Genomic DNA, 23,606 nt, shown 5'->3' on the forward strand with positions numbered 1-23,606 from the left:
GAAATGTACTCTTTCACATTGCCCCAAAGCGAGTTGTCACATGTTGTTAAGTCCGGACACTCGATGAGGCCACACTATCTCAGATCCACATCCATTCCATCATCCACTGAATTTCTTGTCAAGATATTCTCCAACTACGAGAGCATAATGTGCTGGTGCACCATCTTGTTGCAGGATAGCTGCTGCCTCAAGACCGCTCTCACACAGTTGTGAAACAAACCACATCTGAAGCATGTGTCAAACAAGCAGTGTGATTGACACGTGTATCGAAAATATATGGCCCGATCAAGTGATCTTCTGAAATTGCTGCGCACATCATGACATGATACGATGCTGTTTAATTTCCTCATAAAAATAAGGATTTTCTTTGCACCAAAAATAAACATTGCGGGATCGATTGCTGAGGTAAATAGCACATTCATCTGAAAAAATACGCTTCGTCTTGCTTTAATGGTGGGAAATCACTGCAGAAGAGCCTTGCACTAAAACAAGTCAAATCAAGGACACTCCCTGTTGAAAAAGCCTTCTTCTCGCATGCCCGCATCGTGTTGCATGAAGGAGTTGGCTTATCGAACCTCGATGAAAACCTTGTCCTTATGTCTTCAAAACTTGCTCCTTCTTGCGCGCCGTCATGAACCCAAACGCAAGTAATCAGTCTCTCTTCTATCGTGAACTCACTGGTGTCCGTCATGCTGAAGCCGTACCTGGAAAATAAGTAAAACAAATAAGCAACAGAGGACACACTATTATGCATAGGGACTTTGTGACTACTCTGTATATACTGTATCTGTATGAATATATGTATATATATATATATATATATATATATATATATATATATATATATATATATATATATAATTATATCTATATATATATATATATATATATATATATATATATATATATATATATATAATATATATTATATATATATATATATATATATATATCTATATATATATATATATTTGTGGCCCCTCTGTTATATATATATAACCCAGTTTTATGACCGGCAGAGAAGATAACTGAGAAGGAAGTTGAGGAAGCGATAAAAGCAATGAAGTAGAAAAGCGGGGAGGGCCGATGGGAGTTGTGGGAGATATGTTGAAGGCCTCTATACACGGGGAAAGGTGACCCTCTGGACTGTGGCTCGTATCGAGCGATAAAGTCATTGGACCATGGAATGAAGGTATTGGAAAGGGTGTTGGAGAGGAGGATAAGGAAGAAAGTGAAGATCGACGAAATGCAGTTTGGATTTATGCCAGGAAGAGGAACAACAGACGTGCTTTTTATTGTAAGGCAGTTGCAGGAGAAGTACATGGAGAAGAGGCAGAAGTAGTTTCTTGGGTTTGTTGATCTGGAGAAAGCAGTCGATAGGGTTCCACGCGAAGTAGTGACATGTGCATTGAGGAAGTTAGGCGTGGAGGAATGGTTGATCAGAGTAGTGATGGCAATGCACGAAAGAGCGTGCACAGCTGGAAGGACCAAGGACGGGAACAGTGGTGAGTTTGAGGTGAAGGTGGGAGTGCATCAGGGGTCGGTAGCAAGTCCACTACTATTTGTAGCTGTGATGGAGGTGCTGGCTCGGAACGTAAAGGAGGGTTTACCGTGGGAGTTGTTGTATGCAGATGAGCTGGTGTTGATTGCAGAAAGTATGGATGGACTGAAGGAGAAGATGAACGAGTGTAAGGAATGCATGGAAACAAAAGGTCTGAAGGTGAATATCGGAAAGACGAAGGTGATGGCAAGTGGTAAAGCATGTGGTGAGGTGGAAAGAACTGGGAAGTGGCCCTGTGCTGTGTGCAGGAAGGGTGTCGGAGTGAACTCCATTCAATGTACAATGTGCGCTGAGTGGGTTCATCAAAAATATAGTGGTTTGAGAGGGTCATTAACCAGTGTGGCAGCTACATTCAAGTGTAAGTTGTGCATAGAGGGAGCTGCAGATGGAGGAAATGTTGAGGTGGATCTTGGAGACGGCGTGAAGCTGGAAGGTGTGAAAACGTTTTGCTACCTAGGAGACATGCTAAATGGAGAAGGTGGATCAGACTCAGCAACGGTTGCGAGAGTGAGATGTGCATGGAAGAAGTTTCGGGAACTGAGTGGCGTGCTGATGAGGAGGGGAGTGTCGTTGACGCTGAAGGAAAAAGTGTATGCTGCATGAGTGAGAAGTGTTATGATTTATGGGAACGAGACATGGGTAATGGGCGGAGAGCAGCAACGGAGGCTGGAAAGGGTGGAAATGCGAATGGTTCCGTGGATGTGTGGAGTATCGTTGAGAGAGAGGAAGACAAATGATGAATTGCGAAAGATGATGGGAATAGAGCCTGTGATGGATGCTGTGAAGAGAACCAGGTTGAGATGGTTTGGTCATGTGTTGAGGAAGGATGAAAGTGACTGGTTGAGAAGAGTGATGGAAATGAATGTAGAAGGAAGTAGAGGACAGGGAAGACCGAGAAAGACTTGGCAAGGGGGTTAACAAGGGGATGTGCCGAAAATAGGACAAAATGGAGAAGATTGTCATGGGGACCGCACGGCTAACCCCCACTCTTGCAGGGTAAATGGCCAAAAAATGCCTGTTGTGTTGTTGTGTATATAAATATATATACTGTATATATATTTTTTTTTTTGTTGCCACACACCATCTTGTTTCCAAAGCCCACAGAATCTTGTTTCTCACAGTCTGAGAGTCCTTTCGGTGCTTTTTGGAAACTCCAAACGGGCTTTCATGTGTCTTTCACTGAGGAGAAGCTTCCGTCTGTTCACTCTGCCATAAAGCCCAGATCGGTGGAATGTTGCAGTGATGGTTGTCCTTCTGGAAGTTCTCCCATCTCCACATAGGATCTCTGGAGCTCAGCCAGAGTGACCATCGGGTTCTTGGTCACCTCTCTTACCAAGGCCCTTCTCCTCCGATTGCTCAGTTTGGCGGGCAGCCAGCTCTAGGAAGAGTCCTGGTTGTTCCAAACTTCTTCCATTTAAGAATTATGGAGGCCACTGTGCTCTTGGGAACCTTCAATGCAGCAGAAATTTTTTTGTAGGCTTCCCCAGATCTGTGCCTCGACACAATCCTGTCTCTGAGGTCTGCAGGCAGTTCTTCCACCTCATGGCTTGGTTTTTGCTCTGATATGCATTGTCAGCTGTGAGACCTTATATGGACAGGTGCGTGCCTTTCCAAATCATGTCCAATCAATTGAATTTACCACAGGTGGACTCCAATCAAGGTGTACAAACATCTCAAAGATGATCAAGATAAATGGGAGGCTCCTGAGCTAAATTTCAAGTGTCATAGCAAAGGGTATGAATACTTATGTCAATTTGATATTTCAGTTTTTTCTTTTTAATAAATTTGCAAAACTTTCTAAAATCCTGTTTTCTCTTTGTCATTATGGGGGTATTGAGTGTAGATTGATGAAGGAAAAAATGAATTTAAACGATTTCAGCATAAGGCTACAACATAACAAAATGAGAAAAAAGTGAAGGGGTCTGAATACTTTCTGAATGCACTGTGTATATACAAAAATCTTAAATCTTTTATTTTCCATGAAAGGACGTTCTACAGAAGGTTTGGCAGGGCTCACCGCAAAACGGACAGACAGACACTCCTGTTTTATAATATAAATGTATTATAATATGTACATATATTATATATTTATATATGATTGTTATTTATACATAGGCAAACCACACAACACCCATTCGTTTCGGGACCATCCTTCCCTGTGTATACAGTCAAAGCCGACCTTTCCTCTCCTGTGGAAAAAATACATAATAAATAGATGGAGGAAAAATAATAGAATGTGTTTTGTGTTGTCAGTACATGTTGAAGTGCACATTTAAATTTGTGACCTGAAAGTACACTAGATGAAAAGTTACTAATACATGGGCTAACTTTTTGTGGGCATGAGATGTCACATCAGATGAGTTCTTCCCACAGCTCTGGCTCCGATGAAGGGCCAACGCTTGAAACGTCAGCTTTATTTTGCTTCACATGACGGTTCGCCCATTTTTGTGTCCTGCCAGTTGGTAAGACATGTCCTTCAAACTAACTGTCCGCTAACGCACACCGACACTGGCCTCTACAAAGTCCCCTGCCTATTAAAGTTAGTGTGACAGTTAGTTACTCACACATCTGCAACCTTTACTGTCTTGCCAAAGATTTAAAAAAACAAAAACAAAGCTTTTCCTCCAAATCTGAGCTTGCCCGCATGTTCGTCTATGTACGTTTGGAGTCTCGCTCGACAGATAGAATTGCGGCACAGGCTGTTTGAACCCGAAAGCCTCTTCCTGTGTCAAACGCAGTTGTACTTCCTCGAGGGGCAGCTTCGCGGCGCAGCGGACGTGGCCGGAGCGCGCAGCTGCGAGCACCACGGCTCGGATGGGAGGGAGGGGTCGAGTCGGCTGGGGACATTGAGGTGGGAGTGAAGGAAGGGATTATTAATGAGCGCATGGAGGAAGGAAGGGAGGGTCGGTGGATGTTGTGGGCTGGATCGAGGGGCTCCGGGTACGACTGTGGGACGGCCTCCGCCGCGCGCGCCAATGAACTTGAGCCTTCTTCCTCGACTTCTCCGCGAGTGGAAACACGCCGTGGCATGTTGCGGCTCCTCTGCCTACTCTCGCCATAAAGTCCGCACAATGAGTCTTAAAAATTCAAACCAAAGAACAAATCACGCTCACATAAAGCACACGTTTTCCTGTTTCTGCAAAGATCAGCAAAAAGCAAACGAACATGTTAATTGGCGGAGAGTTTGTTTTGCTTTGCCGGGACACGTAAAGTTGCTTTCGGGAGGGAAGGAACCCGCTGTGCGCGCAGCATTCCAGTCTGTCGTCCACGTGAGACGATGTACGCGCAGCCTATAATGTACACACGATGGAAGCGACGTGTTCCTGTCCCCTGGGGCTCTTTATGAAGGATCGTGCACGCGGCACTTCGAACGCACGAAGCAACGTGAGGGTGGGGGCACGAGAGAGGAAAGCTCGGGCCACTGTTAGAACACTGTACTGTACAGTAAGGGGACGGGCGAGAGAGAGCAGGAGGGAGAGAGAGAGCAGGAGGGAGAGAGAGAGAGAGAGAGAGAGAGAGAGCGCAGGAGGGAGAGAGAGCAAGTGAGAGAGCTATTGTTGGACCCTCCGACTCGGGGAAAAGCGTTCGGGACTCACCGCTTTGTTCCTGGTCGCTTCCCGTCCCGGATAGGGAGGTAAACAAGTCGAGCTCGTTATCTGATCGTCCGAGGAAAGAGTTCCCATGCGTAGCCCTTATCGGGCACCGAGCAGGCAACTTTCACCGCAGCGCGCCGGGCCGCGAGCCGGGAGTGCGGCCGAAGCTCCCCTCCACACCATGCGCTTCTTGGACTAAATACACCCGGCTGGAACCGTCTTCATTCGAGATCCTCGTTGCGGAATTTGTTGCCCCCAACTCCTTCGCCATTAGTTATGTATTCTCCGCTTTGTCTCACACAGGTAACTCTTGTGATTTTTCCACTTATATGATCAATACAAGTGTTTTAATCTTTGCAAATTATTATTACTAGTTTTGTATGTCTGCAATGGCGGGTGTGCAGTACTTCGCTAAGCACGTGCGCGTCCACCGAGTGCATCCAAACTTATAGTACATGAGACTCTCTTTACTTTCCATGCAAACGTTCCAGTTTAGAGTTTCCAACCCGACCGGTCGGATCAATTTCCACCGGTGATCATAATAAATCAGTTAGTTAATTTCCGTAAACTTTTCCCAGCAAGCAGTTCGTTTGCAAAAACCGACGGGCACGGATGTTACAACATTATACTTGTGGGATGCCCAAGTGCGATCGATGACAGATAAGTGAGGTTGAGAGCAAGATACATCTCACTTTGGAAAGTCTTTCGCCTACGATTGGATGCTCTGGTCGCCGCCGGGAGATGTTGCTGAGATTCCGAAGTTTCGCTTCTCTTTGGCGCGACTTCTGCAGCTTTTGCGAAACCGCATAACTGAGTTGAACTTCAGAAAAGCACCGGAAACTTTTCGAGGACACTTCGGTACAAACGGGAAGCAGATCTTTGATAGGCGTATCTGTGTGTGTGCTCTTTTGGCGCGCCTGCAAGTTTACTTTGTGTGTGGGTGTATACCATCAGGGTGTTTCCAAGTCGCCGATAACTTTCTATGACTTCTTCCTTTTTATGTGGGGGGGGGGGGGGGGGGGGAGGTGGAAGTTCACTTATAGGAACTACCACAACTTCATAGTTTTGGGCTTTCCCATTGTTTAAACTGTGGGCTAAAAAACTGTATTATCTACATACAACTTCACATGTGATTCCAATACTCACAAGGAACATGTTAAGCAATCTTTCTAAAGGTATGTGCTATCACGAGGCAAAATTGCTGTTGTACATAATGGCAACCAGCAGATAGATTTCCAATTCGTGGAAAGGGGGGCCTCTCGATTGAGTGCTCCAAACAAGAGGTGGGGATTGCTTCTGACATATAGACAGAAAATGGAACACTATGAGTTCGTCGATGCAAAGCTCTGATTTATTGAGATACTGTGTACCCCAAACCGGGGGTACACGTATCCGCAGGTTCATGCCGCTTCCAGTGTATGCACGATTAAAAGGAGTTTCGAAATATAAACACACCTGCTGTGGATCGTGTGTATGTGGAGGAAGCTTTGGCCCGAGATGACTTACATTTTCAATAAAGTTGCTAATAAACATGCTGCGCCTTTTGCAGAAATCCCAAACAAGGTGCCGTTAAGATTACGGGTGGGTCGTCGTGAAGCTTTGTCCGTGTTTGTGGTTAGTTGCCAGGCTGCGGATTTAAAAATTGGCATTAACTTGAACAGCCCTGCTTGCTCTCTTTTAAGCTCTTGGTGGGTTTTCTTTTGATATGGCACATATATTATTATATCCTTGGCCGACCTACAAATATCAAGGTAGTAGAGAAAGAACTTTTCCTGTAACTTTGCTTCTTTATCTTTTGCATTCAGAATAGCAATTGAACTATTCATAATTCAGCATCATTTTTGATACCTCCTTTACGCATTCATAGTGGCTCAAATCCGAATATGCTTTGTGTATAATAGAGAGACAAATAGACAATAGAAGTATATTAAAGCTCTTTTTAGAGACTTGTATGACTTGCAGGATAATCTAGAGGTATGCATAATCGCCTTTGAGCTACCTTGCTTGGGTTCGAAGTTTGTCCCAGCTATGAACGTCACCTTGGTATTTCGAATTCAGGGCGAGACATCAGTGTGTCTGCCGTCCATCAAAAGGACGCTGAGCCGGAGGAACCGTCTTCCATCACTGGTCGTTGTTGGACTTTAAATATCCCTGCACGGTGTCATCCGCAAAGACTAGGCGAGATATCTTTATGGTGAAAAATTCTTTACTAATTACTGTCACCTTTAGTCAAGCGTCGGTTCTTACCAGGCAGTTCGTAAAAGATTTGCGTCAAAACCGTTCCTGGCTGACGTGGGAATCCTATAAGAAGCTGGAAATAATTGGGACCATATAGTAGTAGTAGTAATAGTAATAGTGGTAGTTATAGTAGTTGTAGTATCAGTAGTAGTAGTAGTGTAGTTGTAGTCATCATAGTAACAGTAGTAGTAGTTGTCTTATTAAAGACCACCTTTTCTGATTTAAAGAGGGGGTTAAAATTTAACTTAGTTTCAAAAAAAGAACAATTTCTCATGCAAAAATAATGAACAATTTTCATGCAACTCACGCTCTTGTATACTGAATATAAATTAATATTGTGGCAAAGTTGAGGTTGTCAATAAACAAATGGACGAAGACATGTTAATTGGTTCTGATTCTGATTTGCATCGAAGTTCTGATTAAGCATCGAAACCACTGATGCAATATGCCTATAAAGAATGTTGGCAACAGATTTTACAATTGGAATGCGCATAAGAAAATAACCTGTTTATGTTCATTCATTCAGTAAGTTTATCGGTGAAGTTTCAAGGAATTTATGTGAATTTCCTTATTACACCATTACTCGACTGGGGGATTTTGTTGAGCTTTTCCTCCCCACCCAGACTCGTGCAAATGCTACGTGGTTGTCAGATCAGCAGACTCGGCCAAAGCACCTGATTAAATAACCCAAATACTCATTCAATCCGTTACGCTTACACAATGTGACAATAATTCACCCACTAAATATATACATACATCCAGGGTGTCTCAATAAAATGTATACAGACATGTACACACACAAAACACACACACACACGCATATATGTATTATGTACATACATATGGTACACCAACTCACTTTCGCTCAAATATTTTTTTTGACTCCGGTTCAAGACAGCAACTAATTGTGAGAATTGTCGTCCACCAACTTCGAGTAGTTGATACTATACTGGTGGAAAAGCTATTGTAGCCTTATTATGTAGCCTCATTTTGATATGTAATCAAAATAATCATTTATTCCCATTGCTATTAAATTGATTTGTTTGATGTCATACGACAGCTTGTGAAATATACATTGAGAGGAGGTGGTCCACTGATTGTGCAAGGTTTGGGTATATACTTGAGAATAGGAAGTTCCATAAATTTTACTCTTGTATATAATTGAGACACAAGGAGGTGTTTTTGATATTGTGCAGATCAGTCATGGACTTGGTGCACCAAACGGCTGTTTCAGTACTTTTATTTTCTCCATCGACTGTGCTTAAATTATAATGCAATATATGTGCTGTCTGAAGCTATTGGAAATTCGGATAATTTGGTTAGAAAATTAATATTTCATGTACTCGCTGAATTTTTTTTTTTTTTTGCAGAGTTCCATTATATCGCATTTCATACTTTACAAGGAAGCTATATGCTGGACAGAAATTATGAAAATTAATTGCGGTATTTGGAGCATCATTGGTGTGATAATATTATCTACATAATATATATTCCATATTGTACAGGAATAATGAAAAATGATCAGGCTATTTAGAGCATCATTCGTGCTCAGTAATATATATAATTTCTGAAAATTGATCAATATATTTAAAGTATCGTTAGCGATATAGAATACAGGTACTATTAATATTTATGTATATATATATATATATACGTATATAAATTTTATATCAAAGCAAAATATTTAGTGCATAGCAGAGCGATTTAGGAAATTCTGATTATTTATCTGTAACAATTTTACCATAACCTCTAGGTGATTTTATTCCATTAAAATTTCACTGTCAAGGGATAATGTGGTAGAAAAGAAAGGAATTGTTCCTTTCACACGCAGAGCTGGGGAGGAATTCTGGCACACAAGGCAAAGATCTCAGCAAGCTGCTCATAAATGCAGCGATACAGGTGCCAATAATACATTCATCACACCTTTTGATGATGTATCAAATTCTTGGTTCATTTGAGGGTACAGCAATCAAAATATGTATCTTGTTTTAGCGTCCTTTAATTGCCCATAATCATACACGTGTTTCCCTCTCGGCGGGGTGAGCAGATTATCCCTCAAGTCTGTATTTATTATTTTGTTCCATTTTTGGCATGTCTTGCGGAGTTTTTGTTTTCTGAAATAACTGTTGTGTGCACCTAAGTTGACAGGGGGTAACGGTTGATGAAACAAATAATCTCTTGCTGCCAAAGTGATTCCGAAGCATCCTTTCAATGTGCAGCGCATTAACTAGGTGATTCCACATCGGGTTGTGTCTGTCTTTAACGAAGCAAATTGCGTAAAGGGTTTTAAGTGGTTCTTGTGACATCTTTAATTGAACATCGACTAATGTTGAAGTCCTCAAATATACATTTTTATATATTTGCCTTCGTTGTAGGAATACCCTGTTTTCAAGCATTAAGGTATGTGTGGTGGTGGTGGTGGTGGTGGTGGTGGTGGTGGTGATGATGATGGTGGTGATAAAGAGATTTAGTAAACATTTTCACACATCCTCATTCCCTTCCAATAATGGCTATTCGAGGGAAATCGTCTGTTTACTCAGGGATTAAATTTACTTTGTAAATTACGTGGAGATTGCATGTAGGATGAGTGACAAAAGCCTTGAGCTGCAAGTGTCGAGTGCAGTGATTAAAATAACACCTTATAATTAGGAAAAGCCTGCTGAATGCATATTGTGGATGTTTTTAGAGAAACAAAGAGAAATACAGACATTTGTTCAGTTGCTTCGATGATATAAAATCCCTGCACCACAGTGTTGGCAAATGAAAATACCATGCTAAACACTTCATACTCACCACCGAGTTCACTTTCGCTACACAATCGGCAATAGTTGTCACCTCGAACATTGTCACACACACACACACACACACACACACACACACACACACACACACACACACACACACACACACACACATATATGTGTGTGTGTGTGTGTGTGTGTGTGTGTGTGTGTGTGTATACACACACATGCATATAGTTATATCCACATCATTTCCACCCACCTACCCTGAAATCGTGTTTTTCCCTCCCTTTACAGCCATACTGTCCCTTTGTCATCCGATTGATTGTTGTTCCGTATCGACCAACGAACGCGAGCGCTCATGTGTGATTTTTTTGAATACCTGCATGTGGGCACAGTTCCAATATATATGTGTGTATGTATATATATATATATATATATATATATATATATATATATATATATATATATATATATGTATGTATATACCGTATATAATATCTCTTTGTTCTCTTCTGTGCTGATTCCTTTCGAGGCCGTATTTTTCTGCCTTGATTGATCAATGCAATTAGAAAGGTGCGTGTACCCTTGGCACACCACAAATCCCCTACATTTGGAAATCCTCATTTCTGCACTTCATCGTGCGCTCTCAGCTCTTCCTCTCTTTTACTAAATTACTAAACTATGCTTATTATAAAGTTGGGAATTTGCAAATATTGTATGTTTGTCCCCCCCAAAATGTCATTTGGTTGGTGGTAAATTACAAGGGTTCCTGCTGCTGTTGGTGGTGGTAGTGTGGGAGGGAGTCCGACCTATCATCAATTGGCGCTATCTCGTATTTAAACTCCTCCCCCTTGAGCTGAAACCCATTCTGAGGAAGCTCCTTTCTCCTCCCAACACCTAGTGGTGGTGCTGATGTTTGCAGGCTGTCAGGTTTTCCCCTCCCATCGTTCGCTCGTCTGCTCCCTCTCCCTCTCTCGCTCTCCCTTTCTCTCTCCCTCTCTCTCTCTCATCTCTCTTTTGGAAACAGTTTCGCGGGCTGGCTTTCCAGCTCCACGCCTCCTGCCAGCCGGCGGTCTGTATGTGCCCCTCTTTCCATGGCCAGCAGCCATGGCGCGGCGTGGAGAGCAAGAGCACTGAGACGGCACGACCTGAAAAACGTTTGGCGCAAAAGGCAGGGGCAGAAGGAGGAAAGGGCAATCTAACGGCGCTCCCCCCCCTGATCGCAAGCCCTGCCAGTGCTGCACTTTCAATTTTGGCAGGGCCAGCAAACTGCAAGGTTGCAGGAAAGGGCCGGTGTCCATTTTTTTCACCCGAGCTTTGTCTCAAACAGCAGCAGCACCCATGTCCATTGCCTTCGGTCCACCCGGCATCATCGGGGTAAGTTTTCACATCTTGGATCGCACAGTCGCCGCCCGGGAGGTTTTGCTCTCGCTCATGGGTGGGACACGCAAACTCCTAAATATTTTTACGAGGAGGAATATTGGAAGGCTTCGTCCGCATGTCACTTGTGGTTTTGTATGTGTCCAAGTATGTATTCTGGTTTATTTTTTTAATTTCTATTTTTGCTATATTGCTGGCACACAAATACTGGGTGTTGCATCATTTTGTTGTCTTGGCCTTGTTTTGGGGAAGATTGGGGGCGGGGTAGGGGAGGTTGGAAACGGGTAGTTTTGTGTAAGGGGGTGGTTTCTTGGTTGTTTTCATCCAAAACAATCCGGAAGTTCATTCTTGTATTTGTTGACAAATGTGGTATTAAAAGGGAATTTCTCGGGCTTCGCCTTTACGCTGATTGTATCCCCGCGCTTTCTCTTTCTCTCTCTGCGGCTTTTTCAGTACAAGCCTTTACCGTTGAACCTGAGTGTGAGCGTAAATGTAAGTCTTGTTTTTTTATTTCCACATTTTTGATTACATTTTCCTTAGTAAGAGGAAGATATGTTGTGTTCTACAATATGGGGTTAAGAAATAAAGGGAGAATAATGCTGGAATAATGATCTTTGGAAGTGGCCAATGCAGGTCTATGGGAAGGGAATGAATCACAAGGTTGATGTATTTGAGTTGCGTTTGTTAATACTTTATTAATTATTATTTTTTAATCAATGGAATTCTTAGCACACTCGCTATCGGACGCGCAAGTTTTGATATATCGGAAGTCATTTTGCTGCCTGCCTCGAATATTGTACAGAACAAAAAGCACGTGCTCGAGGAATTAACACGTATTGAGGCTACTGTGCTGTTGGCAGCTTGCTGGCCGTTGCAGTAATGACCGAAACGTGGGCACGTGCGACGAACCATCTGCGCAGGGTGTGATTTTTGCCATGGCTTTATGTCTGCTGCTCAGCAAGGCTCGTGGCTTCACCTGTTAGTGCGTCAGCGCCTGCTGCCGCTACACGAAGTGACGCCACAAACCCACGACAGGGATGGCTTTATCTACAGACCCTTTTATTGGTTTGACGCACACGATCTGCTGGTCGAACACCTCATGCAAAACTTCCAGGACATGGTCTACCCAACACCTGCAAGCGCTGAACGAATGCTCGGCTGTTGATCGTGGGTTTAAAAAAAAAATCGTAATTGTGCATATTACCTGGGAAGGTAGTACCGGCGAGTAAGCAATCCGACCTTATTCCGCGTATACTGCTTCTGCTGTCGTTCCGTTTTGCTCTATTTCCTCGTACTTTATCCAAGATGTCGAGAATACGAAAAATTGCTCGCACTGGCCAAAATAACCAAACCCTGATAGCCACTGCCACATTGTTGGGACTGGAGGGGTGGATGAGGGCTGAATGTACGCCGCTCGGCATGCCAAAATATAATCGGCTTTCTTTTCTTTATTGCACTGATTTCCCTAAATCTGTAAGCAGATGACATTGCAGCCAACACCTTGCAGAGAATAATACGTACCGTATAGATTGGTTGTCATCAGCATAGGTTTATCTCACGCACACACACACACACACACACACATATATATATATATATATCACACACATACACAGAGTGCCCACAATTTACCGTAATGAAGTGGGATACAAAGATGAGGGTTGCTGCATCTGCAATAAAATTTCTTAAAGTTTCAAATTCAAAATCTTCATCTGAATGGATTGATAGGGACTGCATTCTAACGACTTAATAACGTATTTACCATCCTCGCCACTTATGCTTGGTCGACCTGCCGCCTTCCCCTGCAGGATGTTACCAGTCTTCATAAAGCTCTTGTGCCACTCGCAAATTGTTTGTCTTGATGGTGGCCGCCTTCCATAGGTCGTCCTGAAGCTTCGTTTAAACTGTATAGCTGATTTGGGCTATATAGATCAGACAACACATTGCGCGGTTTCTTGTGGGGGTGCCATTTACATTAAATTTGACATCACATGTCACAGGACACATTTGCAAATGGAAAAACTCTGAGGAAAGTTCTTTCACGTGTAGCAAACTGCATCATTGTATCCCTTTTTATTATTTCTTTATTACGGTTTGAATTTGGAACATTAATTTGTGGACACTGTGTATTTTATATAATAAAATGTATATACACACAATAACATACCAGGATCTAATAGCTTTGTTTAATCCATGTTTGTGGTCGCACAAAATACATACAGATTTGGTGCTTATTTTCCTTCATCTGTCCAGTTGTTCATTTTCTTAAAGCAAGTTTTTCAGAGATGTCACTCACCAAAGTGTAAAAAAGAAGGAGAAAGAAACCAATTTTCATATCGATCGTCAATGTCTGAAACAATATATACTGTGCGGTTTTTCGAGGTTTGTCCTTTTGTTTCATTGGTGCGGTTTTAACGACTTTCTTCCGGGATTGAAAACTTGGATTATAGGAACCTAATCCACCGTTATTTTGATTTATTGGTGATTATATTCTTCAAACACACTTCACAGCCACAATTTATGTGCAAGGAGCAGGTATCCACTGAGTTGTGGTATATATTGCTTAGAGTCCTTCTGATTCTGATGTACCATACACTGGTGCAGAGAGTCAGTGCTGCTGAAGAAGTTTCTTGGCAAGGGGTTAGACTGGGTGGTTTACCATTGCCTTCACAGCAGTAGTTAGGCCAGGAATTTGGAATTTGTCTCGGTTGCCGCTGAAAGCTCACCTACTCTTCACGAAGAACACCATTGGATCTTTAACGTCCACCGACCAATGCCGGCAGACGAGACACCGAGTTTAACATCCGTCCGAGGGTTGGCACACACCCTGCCTGTGAAACACCGGGATGACAATTTATAGCTGGGTCAGGATTCAAACCCAGGCTAGATAGCTTAAAGGCGATGTGCGTTCTTCTAAGTCACCCGTCGGCTCCTCATAAAGTTCGTGAACTCTTATGTGTCGATACCCAACTATTGCTCTTCAGGTTTGACACTTGTCTCATGTTCATCAATTCATGGCCGCAAAATAGCATTTGCCTTTGTATTATATTTGTATTAACAGTATGTCATTTCACAAACTAGGAAGTCATCAATGTACAGGGCATTGGAATGTAATGTTGATATTTTCCCCTTTATTTGTGTATTCTGTTTGTAGATCAAATAAATAATGCTCCACTAAGTTTATCCCGAACCATACCAGTGATGTTTTTTCACTGATTCCTGGGATGTGTTTTGTTCTGACAGTCAGCATTTAACTTGCGGAATCGTTGCAGTTTATAAACTCATCCTGCTCATTTGATGAACCGTAAATCTTTAATTTAATCTATAACTCTGCTCGATAATGACTCCTCTTGCAAATAAGGTAACAGAATGTATTCACCGTGCATGGATTGGTGTACCAAATTGGTGAATGCAAGTGTTTTGAGTACACTGATGTGTAAAAAAATTAAAATTAAATAAAGGAAAACTGTCAAGCATTATAATAAATTTGTTTATATTATTTTATTATTAAATAATTTTAAAAACTTTTCACAAATACTTATGTAAAATAGCTTATATTGATGTCTTGAGGTGCAAGCCTCATTATGTGTGTTTGCAACAAATATATTAATACATAGTTGTTGTTTTTTCAATTATTGATTCATGGCTCACATCAAATCAGGCCTGATTGTGATTTAAAAAATTTTTTTTTAAATCTAGCCTCGAGCTTTAAGAATTCTCCTGTGGGGTAACCAGTTGTCAAAATTGTGAATTCTGCCCAAATGCCTCACAATGAGATATGGGTTGCAGACTTAAGGCAACAGACAGCCTGCCATTGACAGGTCGTAGGCCCACTGAGCACAGAGATGGAATCACTCAAATAACCCAATCCTCTTGGATAGTGAGTTCACCCTCTTTCCTCTTGGATAGTGATTTCACACCCTTTCCTTATTTACAGAAGCTCTGGTTATCGGGCTGTCTGGGCAGGCCAGCGCCTCTATCCTGGAGTCGTCGAAGATGCCCGAGTAAACTAATAATGAGAGCTCTTTGAAGCAGGCAGCTTGTACGCTGTATAGGTATAAAGAGTGGGGTAACGGTATTCCCCGGACTAACAAGCCTCTGTTTTATGCCTCTGCCCTTTCAACCTATTTCTTGCAGGATGAGTTCCATCCTTTCATCGAGGCTCTGCTGCCACACGTGAGATCCTTTGCCTACACATGGTTTAACCTGCAAGCACGCAAGCGCAAGTACTTCAAGAAGCATGAGAAGCGCATGTCCAAGGAGGAGGAACGTGTTGTCAAAGATGAGCTTCTGGTTGAGAAGGCTGAAGTGAAACAAAAGTGGGCCTCCCGTCTCCTGGCCAAGCTACGTAAGGACATCCGACCTGAGTATCGTGAGGACTTTGTACTGACGGTTACTGGAAAGAAGGCGCCCTGTTGCGTCCTTTCAAACCCAGATCAGAAGGGCAAAATGCGGAGAATCGACTGTTTGAGGCAGGCCGACAAGGTCTGGCGCCTGGACCTTGTAATGGTCATTCTGTTCAAGGGTGTTCCACTCGAGAGCACGGATGGCGAACGACTGGTCAAGTCTCCACAATGCTCTACGCCTGGCCTGTGTGTGCAACCGCATCACATTGGTATCTCTGTGAAAGAGCTCGACCTTTTCCTGGCCTACTTTGTGAGCGCACAAGGTAAGACGTAGTTGTTTAATGTGGCCTTAATCAGATTGGCCAACCATTATAAAAGTGGTAGTTTTAGGATGGTGAGTGGATCTTCTCGTATGTGACGTTCTCTTTTCGGAATGACCAAATGATGTGATCAGCTCAGATCTCAAGCATATTTGTGTTCCTTATTTAATCTTTACTCAGCTCACAGGTAAGTCGTTGTGGTGAGATGACATTGAGGTTAGGATTTTGTTTCATGCATATCGCAATGAGATGATGCAGCCGAGTTTAAATGCTTTACAACAGGCCCTGCCTGTGACTGCGTTGTATGCTGGGAAGCGTAGCAGAGGCACGGGGTCTCAGCTGGCTGGCTCTTTCATTCGCTTTGCTAATGTACAAAACCTCTTTCATTAGACTGCATATTTGGTTATCTGCAGGCAACGGATCCCTTTTATCTACTCATTTTGAGGCCCCACCCTTGGCAATTTTGGGCTTCTGTGAATTATTGTTTTATCCAAAGTATTTTTCCCCATTAACCACGACAACCTACGGTTCTGTTAATGTTTGATGGTCATTTATTGTTGTTTTCCAGTATTCTTTTGGTTTTAGTATTAATATTGTTATTTTCAGCTAGTGTTAAGTTATTTAGTTATTGGAATCTAACTCCCCTTTTTTTCTCCCGAGTTTTTCTCCATACTACTGTTTATGCAAAGGGAATGTTCTGCAATTGTTTGTGACTTATCAAGCAAGCAGCGCCGTGGACCCAACAAAGCCCTCATTTCATTTTCATATATTGGGAATCCGAGCCTCCAACTGCATTTATTTCACCATGGGCAGGTTCGCGATGCCAGGTCTTGCAGCGTGTGTGTTTCTCGGCTTCACTCTGCTGCAAAATCGCGCATTCCCATTGGGCGGAACAATGGGGGTGTCTTATCCCCTAAGCCTTTAATCCCTGCTATTTTTGTTGTACTCGTGCCATGGCAAACAGGTAAGCGTGATGTGTTCTGTGCATTGCGAACGTTTTTGCTGTAATAACATGCAATATTACCGAGAACCTCGGGCGCCCTCCCATTGCTGGTGCAGCGCTTCTGTCTCAGAGCTGCGCTCTTGCGCGTCGAGAAAGTTTGGGGGTGTGACTCGAGTCGGATAATGGGAAATTGCATTGGAGGTGGCAATAAATAATAATAATAATAATAATAATAATAATAATAGTAGTAGTATAATGCAGATAGCAATATCTTGAGATTTTCTTCTCCAACTATATAGGAACCGAAAAATGTAAATAGGTTTCCTTGAATAATTGGGCATATGAGGGAGGTTGGTTGTATGGGGAAGACTGATGGTGACATTATTTGGCCTGTTTCTGCTTGCATTTAATCATCCTATGCATTGGTTATATGATTTCCTATGCTAAGTCCTAGTGTAATAGCTGATGTAATGCTATGTCTTACCACTCACTTTGTGCAAGGCAAGTCAGAAAAATAACTAGGAACAAATTGGCAGCATTCCAGAAGGACAAGATGAAGTTCAAAAGTCCATTGGCCTTTTACGGTGGATGCAAAAGTGCTCACGAAAAGTATCCCAGAAAGGGAGAAAAATGTGCAACTGGTTTTGCTGCGTGTACAGTATTTACAAACACAATATCTGCTTTCTATAATTATTGTGACTCAGACGTTCAACTATCCCTCGAATAAACTTGGCTATGTCCTGGCGTTTGACACCTTTTCCTGGGTTGGTTTGATGAAAGAAATACGCCCATCAGGCCACCACGCCGTGCCATTTGACATAGGACTACATAGGCAGATGGGATGTCAATGCCCCATAGAGGTTTACAACGAGACAGTCTCCCCTACAATAGTCTGACTAACAGCTAACATGCAGAACTCTTGCTGATTACATTTTAAGGAACAAGCTCCGTTTTTTCTTCTTTTTTTACATTCTCCCCCTCCAGCCCCAAACGCACAGGACAGAATGTGGTTTCCTTTTAATCATGGCTAAACTGTATCCCTGGGTTATTCAAGGTAGCCTGGAGGGAGTGCTACGTTTTCTATTAACTTGTTCCAGATTAAACATCATACAGCACAGATGACATCAATTGTGCTGAATGACGCTGAGCGCTGTTTGTTTGGTTTTATGTAAATTCAGCGATCCATTCCCCTATTTTCAATGATTGTTAAAGTCCCAAGAGTGGTTAGCTTAGTTTATGTCTTGCCTGTACGTGCATAAATGGCAACATTTTACAAAATGCTGGGACAAGAATTGCATTTCAATTGAATTTTGTGCCGGGTACTGGGCCATCGTATCACGCGACAGACCTCTCGGTCGGTTTGAATGATCGCACGGCTCTCGTGGCATGCGCGCTACTTTTTCATCTCTTTTGGTTTACTAGTTTCTTGGAGAGTTGTAAATATATTTCTAACTCAAATATGTGACATATGTCGAGCAAACACAAAAGTGAGTGAGCACAAAGAGGTCAGTTGGAGAGAATATTGGGGGAAGTTGTTGGGCGAAGTTCTCAGAGGGGCGGTTAAGAAATGATCAGGACAGACGACTCTGTGGCGTAACTACAGTGCTGCCCCTCTAGCCTAATTAAATTAATCGCCTTTGCAGAAAGGGAGAAAGGAGGTGGATGAGGGTGGCAGGCAGGGAAAAGCAACGGCGACTGCTCGCTCCTGGCTCTGACTCTGACTCTGGCTGAGCTGGAAGCACAAAGCTGGAGGCAGGGTTGCCAGGGATGCGAGAGGCGTGCTGCAGCTTGACTCTGCGCGGAGCCACAGGGAGCTGCACGGAGGAATGTGGCAATTATTCCGGACAATGGACACAGTTTCATTGGCTCACCATGGGACGGGCAGCGGGGAGATGCAGTAAGTTTGAGACAGGGCTAGGCTGGCAAGCAAGCGGTGGGAAGATGGAGGGTGGGTGTTTTGGGAGGTGAGTGAGAAGGGGTGTGAATCGGGGAGGGTGGAATTCGTAGCGTGGGTAAGAAACTGGCAATGTTGAAAAGTTTTTTGTTTTTTTTTGCTTGCAAGAGGGGACTAAAGTTGTAGTGTTGTTTCATTGGGCTTCAATTGTCTGCCCATCTGTCCACAGTTTATGCGCACCCTGCATTTCCCCAGCCGGCCCATCATGTGTCTGATCGGCAGCTCCTAATGACACTTGATTGATGAGCACACGGGCCACAGGCGGAGCTTACCCTTGACCAAAATCTGCAGCCTTTGAAAGGCCCCGCTGAGTTGTAAGGCTCACGCAGCCATGCCAAGCAAGGCCCAAACACAGGCTTGTCCTGAATGCCAGGCTTAGTGAAAACTTATACAGCTAATCAAAGGCCTTTTAACTGGCTTGTCCTTTAAGTTGTATTTTCTTAGACACAGTTATATATCACATACCTTTAATCCGTTTAGTTAAAAATTAAGACTGACATGATTGTAAGGACATTGTCTGTCATCTACAACTACTACTATGACTACTACTTCGACTACCACTACTACTACTACAACTGCTATGCGTTTTTTGTTGTTCTTCCTCCTTTCCACTTTTATGACTACCCCACATACCCTTTGGTGAACTGTGAACCTGCAGTTTTTTGTCATTTAGCTCTTCCTTGACCCTAGACCCATGTACATAAAAAAATATTTTAATAACCACAATTATTCCCACCTTCTTACGGGGAACATATTTGGCCCAAATCTTTCACGAACCACCTGGCAAACGCCTGTCGTTCGACTAAAGGTGACAACATTTGTAATTTGCTCCAGGGAGACGGCGATATCTCACTCACTCTTCACAAATAACACTGAGATATTCAACGTCCACCAACAACCAGTGCTGTCAGATGGTACTCCAGCTTAATATTTTTCTGTTTATCGGTGCAAACATCGATGCCTCACCCTGTATGCAAAACAACCAGGGTGACGGCGTAGAGCTTGATCGAGGTTCAATCAGGGGTTAGACAGCTTAAAGGCGAGTACGCATACTTCTGAGCTATTCTGCCAGCCCAAGGACCTATCTATCTGTATTCTGTGCACTTCTAAAATTCAAAGATGGCTGAACCTTTGCATTCCTCTACAATCTTGAAACTGCACCAGTCAACTCCTATCTGGGTTTCCAAAGATGGCTGCACTTGTGGATTTGCCCTACCCGCCCACATGCCTCTAAGATGCCTGCGCTAATGGATTCCCTTTACCTGTGCGCCACTGACCATCTGGAGTTTGTTAAAGAAGAGAACCGATTATAGGCAGATGACCTGCTCTGCTAAAGAAATGGTACAAGGTGCTTTCAGAAGGCAAACACTGCAAACCACATAAAGGGAGGCTGGAACCAGGCATGCCTACCCACCTGTGAAATCTTATTTTCACGGTGTACCACAACAGGCTATGCTAATTGCTGGGTTACCACTCTCACCACCGAGACTGTTGGTGGTTTAATGCTCCACTCTTTTTGCCATCCTGTGGAATGCTTGATGCACTGCTTATAAAGGCAGCAGAGAGAGAGAGAGAGAGAGAGAGAGTAAGCAACGAGTGAGTCACCGAGTGGTAGCTCTTGTCGCCATATCAGCGCTTTCCTTGCTCACTTCCCTTATCGGATTATTGGACCTAGTGAAACCTTTCCCTCCATTTCAGGAAATGAGGGTGCGCGGGAAGAGGAAAAGGTAATGGAAGTGGAACAGTGATGGGGGAGTTACAGGCTTTGCAGACTAGCAGTCAGAGCTGCGTGTGCAGTGTCCGATGGCTGATAAATACCAAGAGTGTGCCAGTTTGGCTGTGACCGTGGATCAAACAGAGTGCTTTTTCAGGACACTTGAACTTGACTTTTGGCAAGAGTGATTGGATTGGATAGAAGCTCTAGACTACAAAAAAACAAAAACTTTCAGAGAATTTGGCAAAACTGTGCCAGTGTCAAATTTTCACTCTTGTTGAAATCATTTTGAGGAGACAATTTATGTAAAGAATCGTGAAATATGAATCCGGAGTACATGTAACACTGCTTTTCCTCTCCACGCTTCTTCTGGCACTTTAAACTTTTCCATTACATTGTCTGTTACAGTGGTTGAAGGCCCCGGTTATTACTCGTACAGTGCAATTTATATCCTTCCATGAATGATTGGCCAAATACGTATTGCATATATTGCGAGAACTGGGGATATGTTTTAGCATTGAGAAAAGGAAAGGTAAGTAGGGAAGGTGTTGAAGAAAAGGCAATGTGGGGAAGTTTGTGGTAGGAGGGTTTAGAAAGGAAAACATAGGGATGACATAGAAGTAAGGAAAGAGGAGAGAAATGGATATATGGAGCATATGAGAGAGAAGGTTGATATTGTACCGATAGTCAAATTCTCCACAATGTTTATTCCCATGCTTTAAAAAACTCACGCTAACTCCTATCCGGTTCAGCAGAAATTCACGAAACGTGGTAGTTATGATCATCATATGGCAAGAAGGAGCAAGAGTAGTAGTATCCTCCTTACCGCTCCCCCTCTCCTCCCCTCCCCCCTCCCCACCTCCGCCCCCTCCGTCCTGGGATGCGGTCAAAAGGTCAAATACCAAAAAATGCAATTGTGGGAACATTTTAAAACATTTTAAAATGAAACTTTGTATGTGCATTCAACATTGGGAGACACTTGAAATATGTATTTTTTTTGGATATGGTTCATGCCCCAGGGGATTGGGGGACCTAGTGTAACAGGGGCAAAACAGGAAAAAAAATTAAACTCAAAATTTTATATTCAGTCAATGCATCCTCGTGGAATTTTTTTCCCCATCTTTCAACTTTTCTTTAGGTGGGAAGTGTGGGGGTTTGCAATAGCGTTCCATCGACTTTGCACTAGTTTTGTTTGCCATCGTTAAGATGGCCTGTATTACTTTGGCCTCCTTTTGATTTTGTCATCTGACCACCCACAGCTGGTGAATCTGTGATCCCAAGTTAAATTCTAATGTGCTGTGTAGATTTGTCCATTGCATACTAATTTTTTTGTAATCCATGTAAAATTATATGATGCTTATCCTGAATGTGACATATACAGTCACGTGAAATCAACATATTTCAACATACAGCTATTTGATCTTCATTTCAACAATATTGATAGATAAAGGTGATATAATATAACAAATATCATGAAACATTTACATTTTGTAGTCCATTGTATAATTTAAATAAACATAAATGCAAATTTCGCATGTGGAAAAAGTAAGTACACCCTTGGCTCTAATAGGTGGTATTGCCCCCTTTGGCAGAAACAACCTCAAGTAGGCGTTTCTTATAACTGTCTAGCAGTCTCTGACATCGACTGGGAGAAATTTTTGCCCACTCCTCCATGCATAATTCTTTCAGCTGTGCGATATTTGAGGGGTTTCTTGCATGCACAGCTCGTTTCAAATCCCCCCACAACATCTCGATGGGATTTAGATCCGGGCTTTGACTTGGCCATTCCAGAACCCTCCATTTCTTTCTTTTCAGCCATTCCTTGGTGGATTTACTGGTATGTTTAGGGTCACTGTCATGTTGCAAGGTCCACCTTCGGTTGAGCTTCAACTTTCCGACCGATGGCCTCACATTATCCTCAAGCACCCTCTGGTACAACGAAGAATTCATAGTGGATTCTATGATGGTGAGCTGCCCAGACCCTGATGCAGCAAAGCTGCCCCAAATCATAATATTTCCACCACCATGCTTTACAGTTGGTATCAGGTTCTTGTGGTCAAATGCTGTCTTTGGTTTTTGCCAAACATGTCTTCTGGTACTGTGGCTAAATAGCTCTACCTTTGACTCATCTGTTCAGAGCACATTGTTCCAGAAGTGCTGGTCTTTGCCCAGGTGTTCATTGGCAAACTTAAGTCTTGCCCTGATGTTCTTTCTGGACAGCAAAGGTTTCCTCCTGGCACACCTCCCATGTAGATCAAATTTTTGCAGACTCTTTCTAATGGTAGCGCCGTGCATTTTGACATCAACAGTGGCAAAAGCTACCTGTAGGTCCCGTGATGACATTCTGGGGTTCTTAGAGACTTCTTTCAGCATCTTGCGGTCTGCTCTCAGGCTGAACTTGCTGGGGTGGCCTGGCCTGAACAAGTTGGCAGTTGTTTGGAATCTTCTCCACTTGTAGATGATCTTCCAGACAGTCGAATGATTGATTTCAAATTGTTTCGAGATCTTTTTAAGTCCCTTCCCAGACTCGTAGGCATCTATAACCTTCTTTCTGAAGGCCTCCGAGAGCTCTTTTGATCTAGGCATGGTGACGCCACACACTTCAACAACAAAGAGCAAACCAAACGAAATGTCTGAGGTTTAAATAAGACAGGTTCCTCCAAGATCCTCTCAAACGATGTTCTAATCATTTGCACCTGAGCTGGTGCACCTGATTCTAATTTTAGGTATTTGAAGTTGTGATAAATGTAGGTGTGTACTTACTTTTTCCACATGCGAAATTTGCATTTATGTTCATTTAAATTATACAATGG

The 23,606-nt window shown here is 42.9% G+C and overlaps 1 protein-coding gene and 1 long non-coding RNA gene across 7 annotated transcripts in view; one reads left to right on the forward strand and one right to left on the reverse strand.

The window, feature by feature from the left end:
• Window positions 1–318: 318 nt before the first annotated feature.
• On the reverse strand, window positions 319–5,295 carry LOC144891277 (uncharacterized). The gene is made up of 2 exons (XR_013622789.1): window positions 5,158–5,295; window positions 319–704 (listed from the first exon to the last, which is right to left on the reverse strand). It is a non-coding gene; the product is annotated as an uncharacterized LOC144891277 (long non-coding RNA).
• The window catches only part of LOC137425430 (nuclear factor 1 A-type), a 424,396-nt gene continuing 405,797 nt past the window's right edge, over window positions 5,008–23,606 (forward strand). Inside the window, exons 1-3 of one of the 6 annotated variants that reach the window (XM_078773773.1) lie at window positions 11,059–11,513; window positions 11,970–12,008; window positions 15,654–16,185. In XM_078773773.1, coding sequence (XP_078629899.1) covers window positions 11,478–11,513; window positions 11,970–12,008; window positions 15,654–16,185 — 607 coding nt within the window. In that variant the 5' untranslated portion in view covers window positions 11,059–11,477. Of the gene's footprint in view, window positions 5,458–11,058; window positions 11,514–11,969; window positions 12,009–15,653; window positions 16,186–23,606 lie in introns of those variants that run through there. The other 5 variants (XM_078773766.1, XM_078773756.1, XM_078773759.1 and 2 more) reach the window with 5 other exon arrangements.

The sequence above is a fragment of the Myxine glutinosa genome, chromosome 1, assembly GCF_964187855.1.
Source record: "Myxine glutinosa chromosome 1, kmMyxGlut1.1, whole genome shotgun sequence".
Lineage (NCBI taxonomy): Eukaryota > Metazoa > Chordata > Myxini > Myxiniformes > Myxinidae > Myxine > Myxine glutinosa.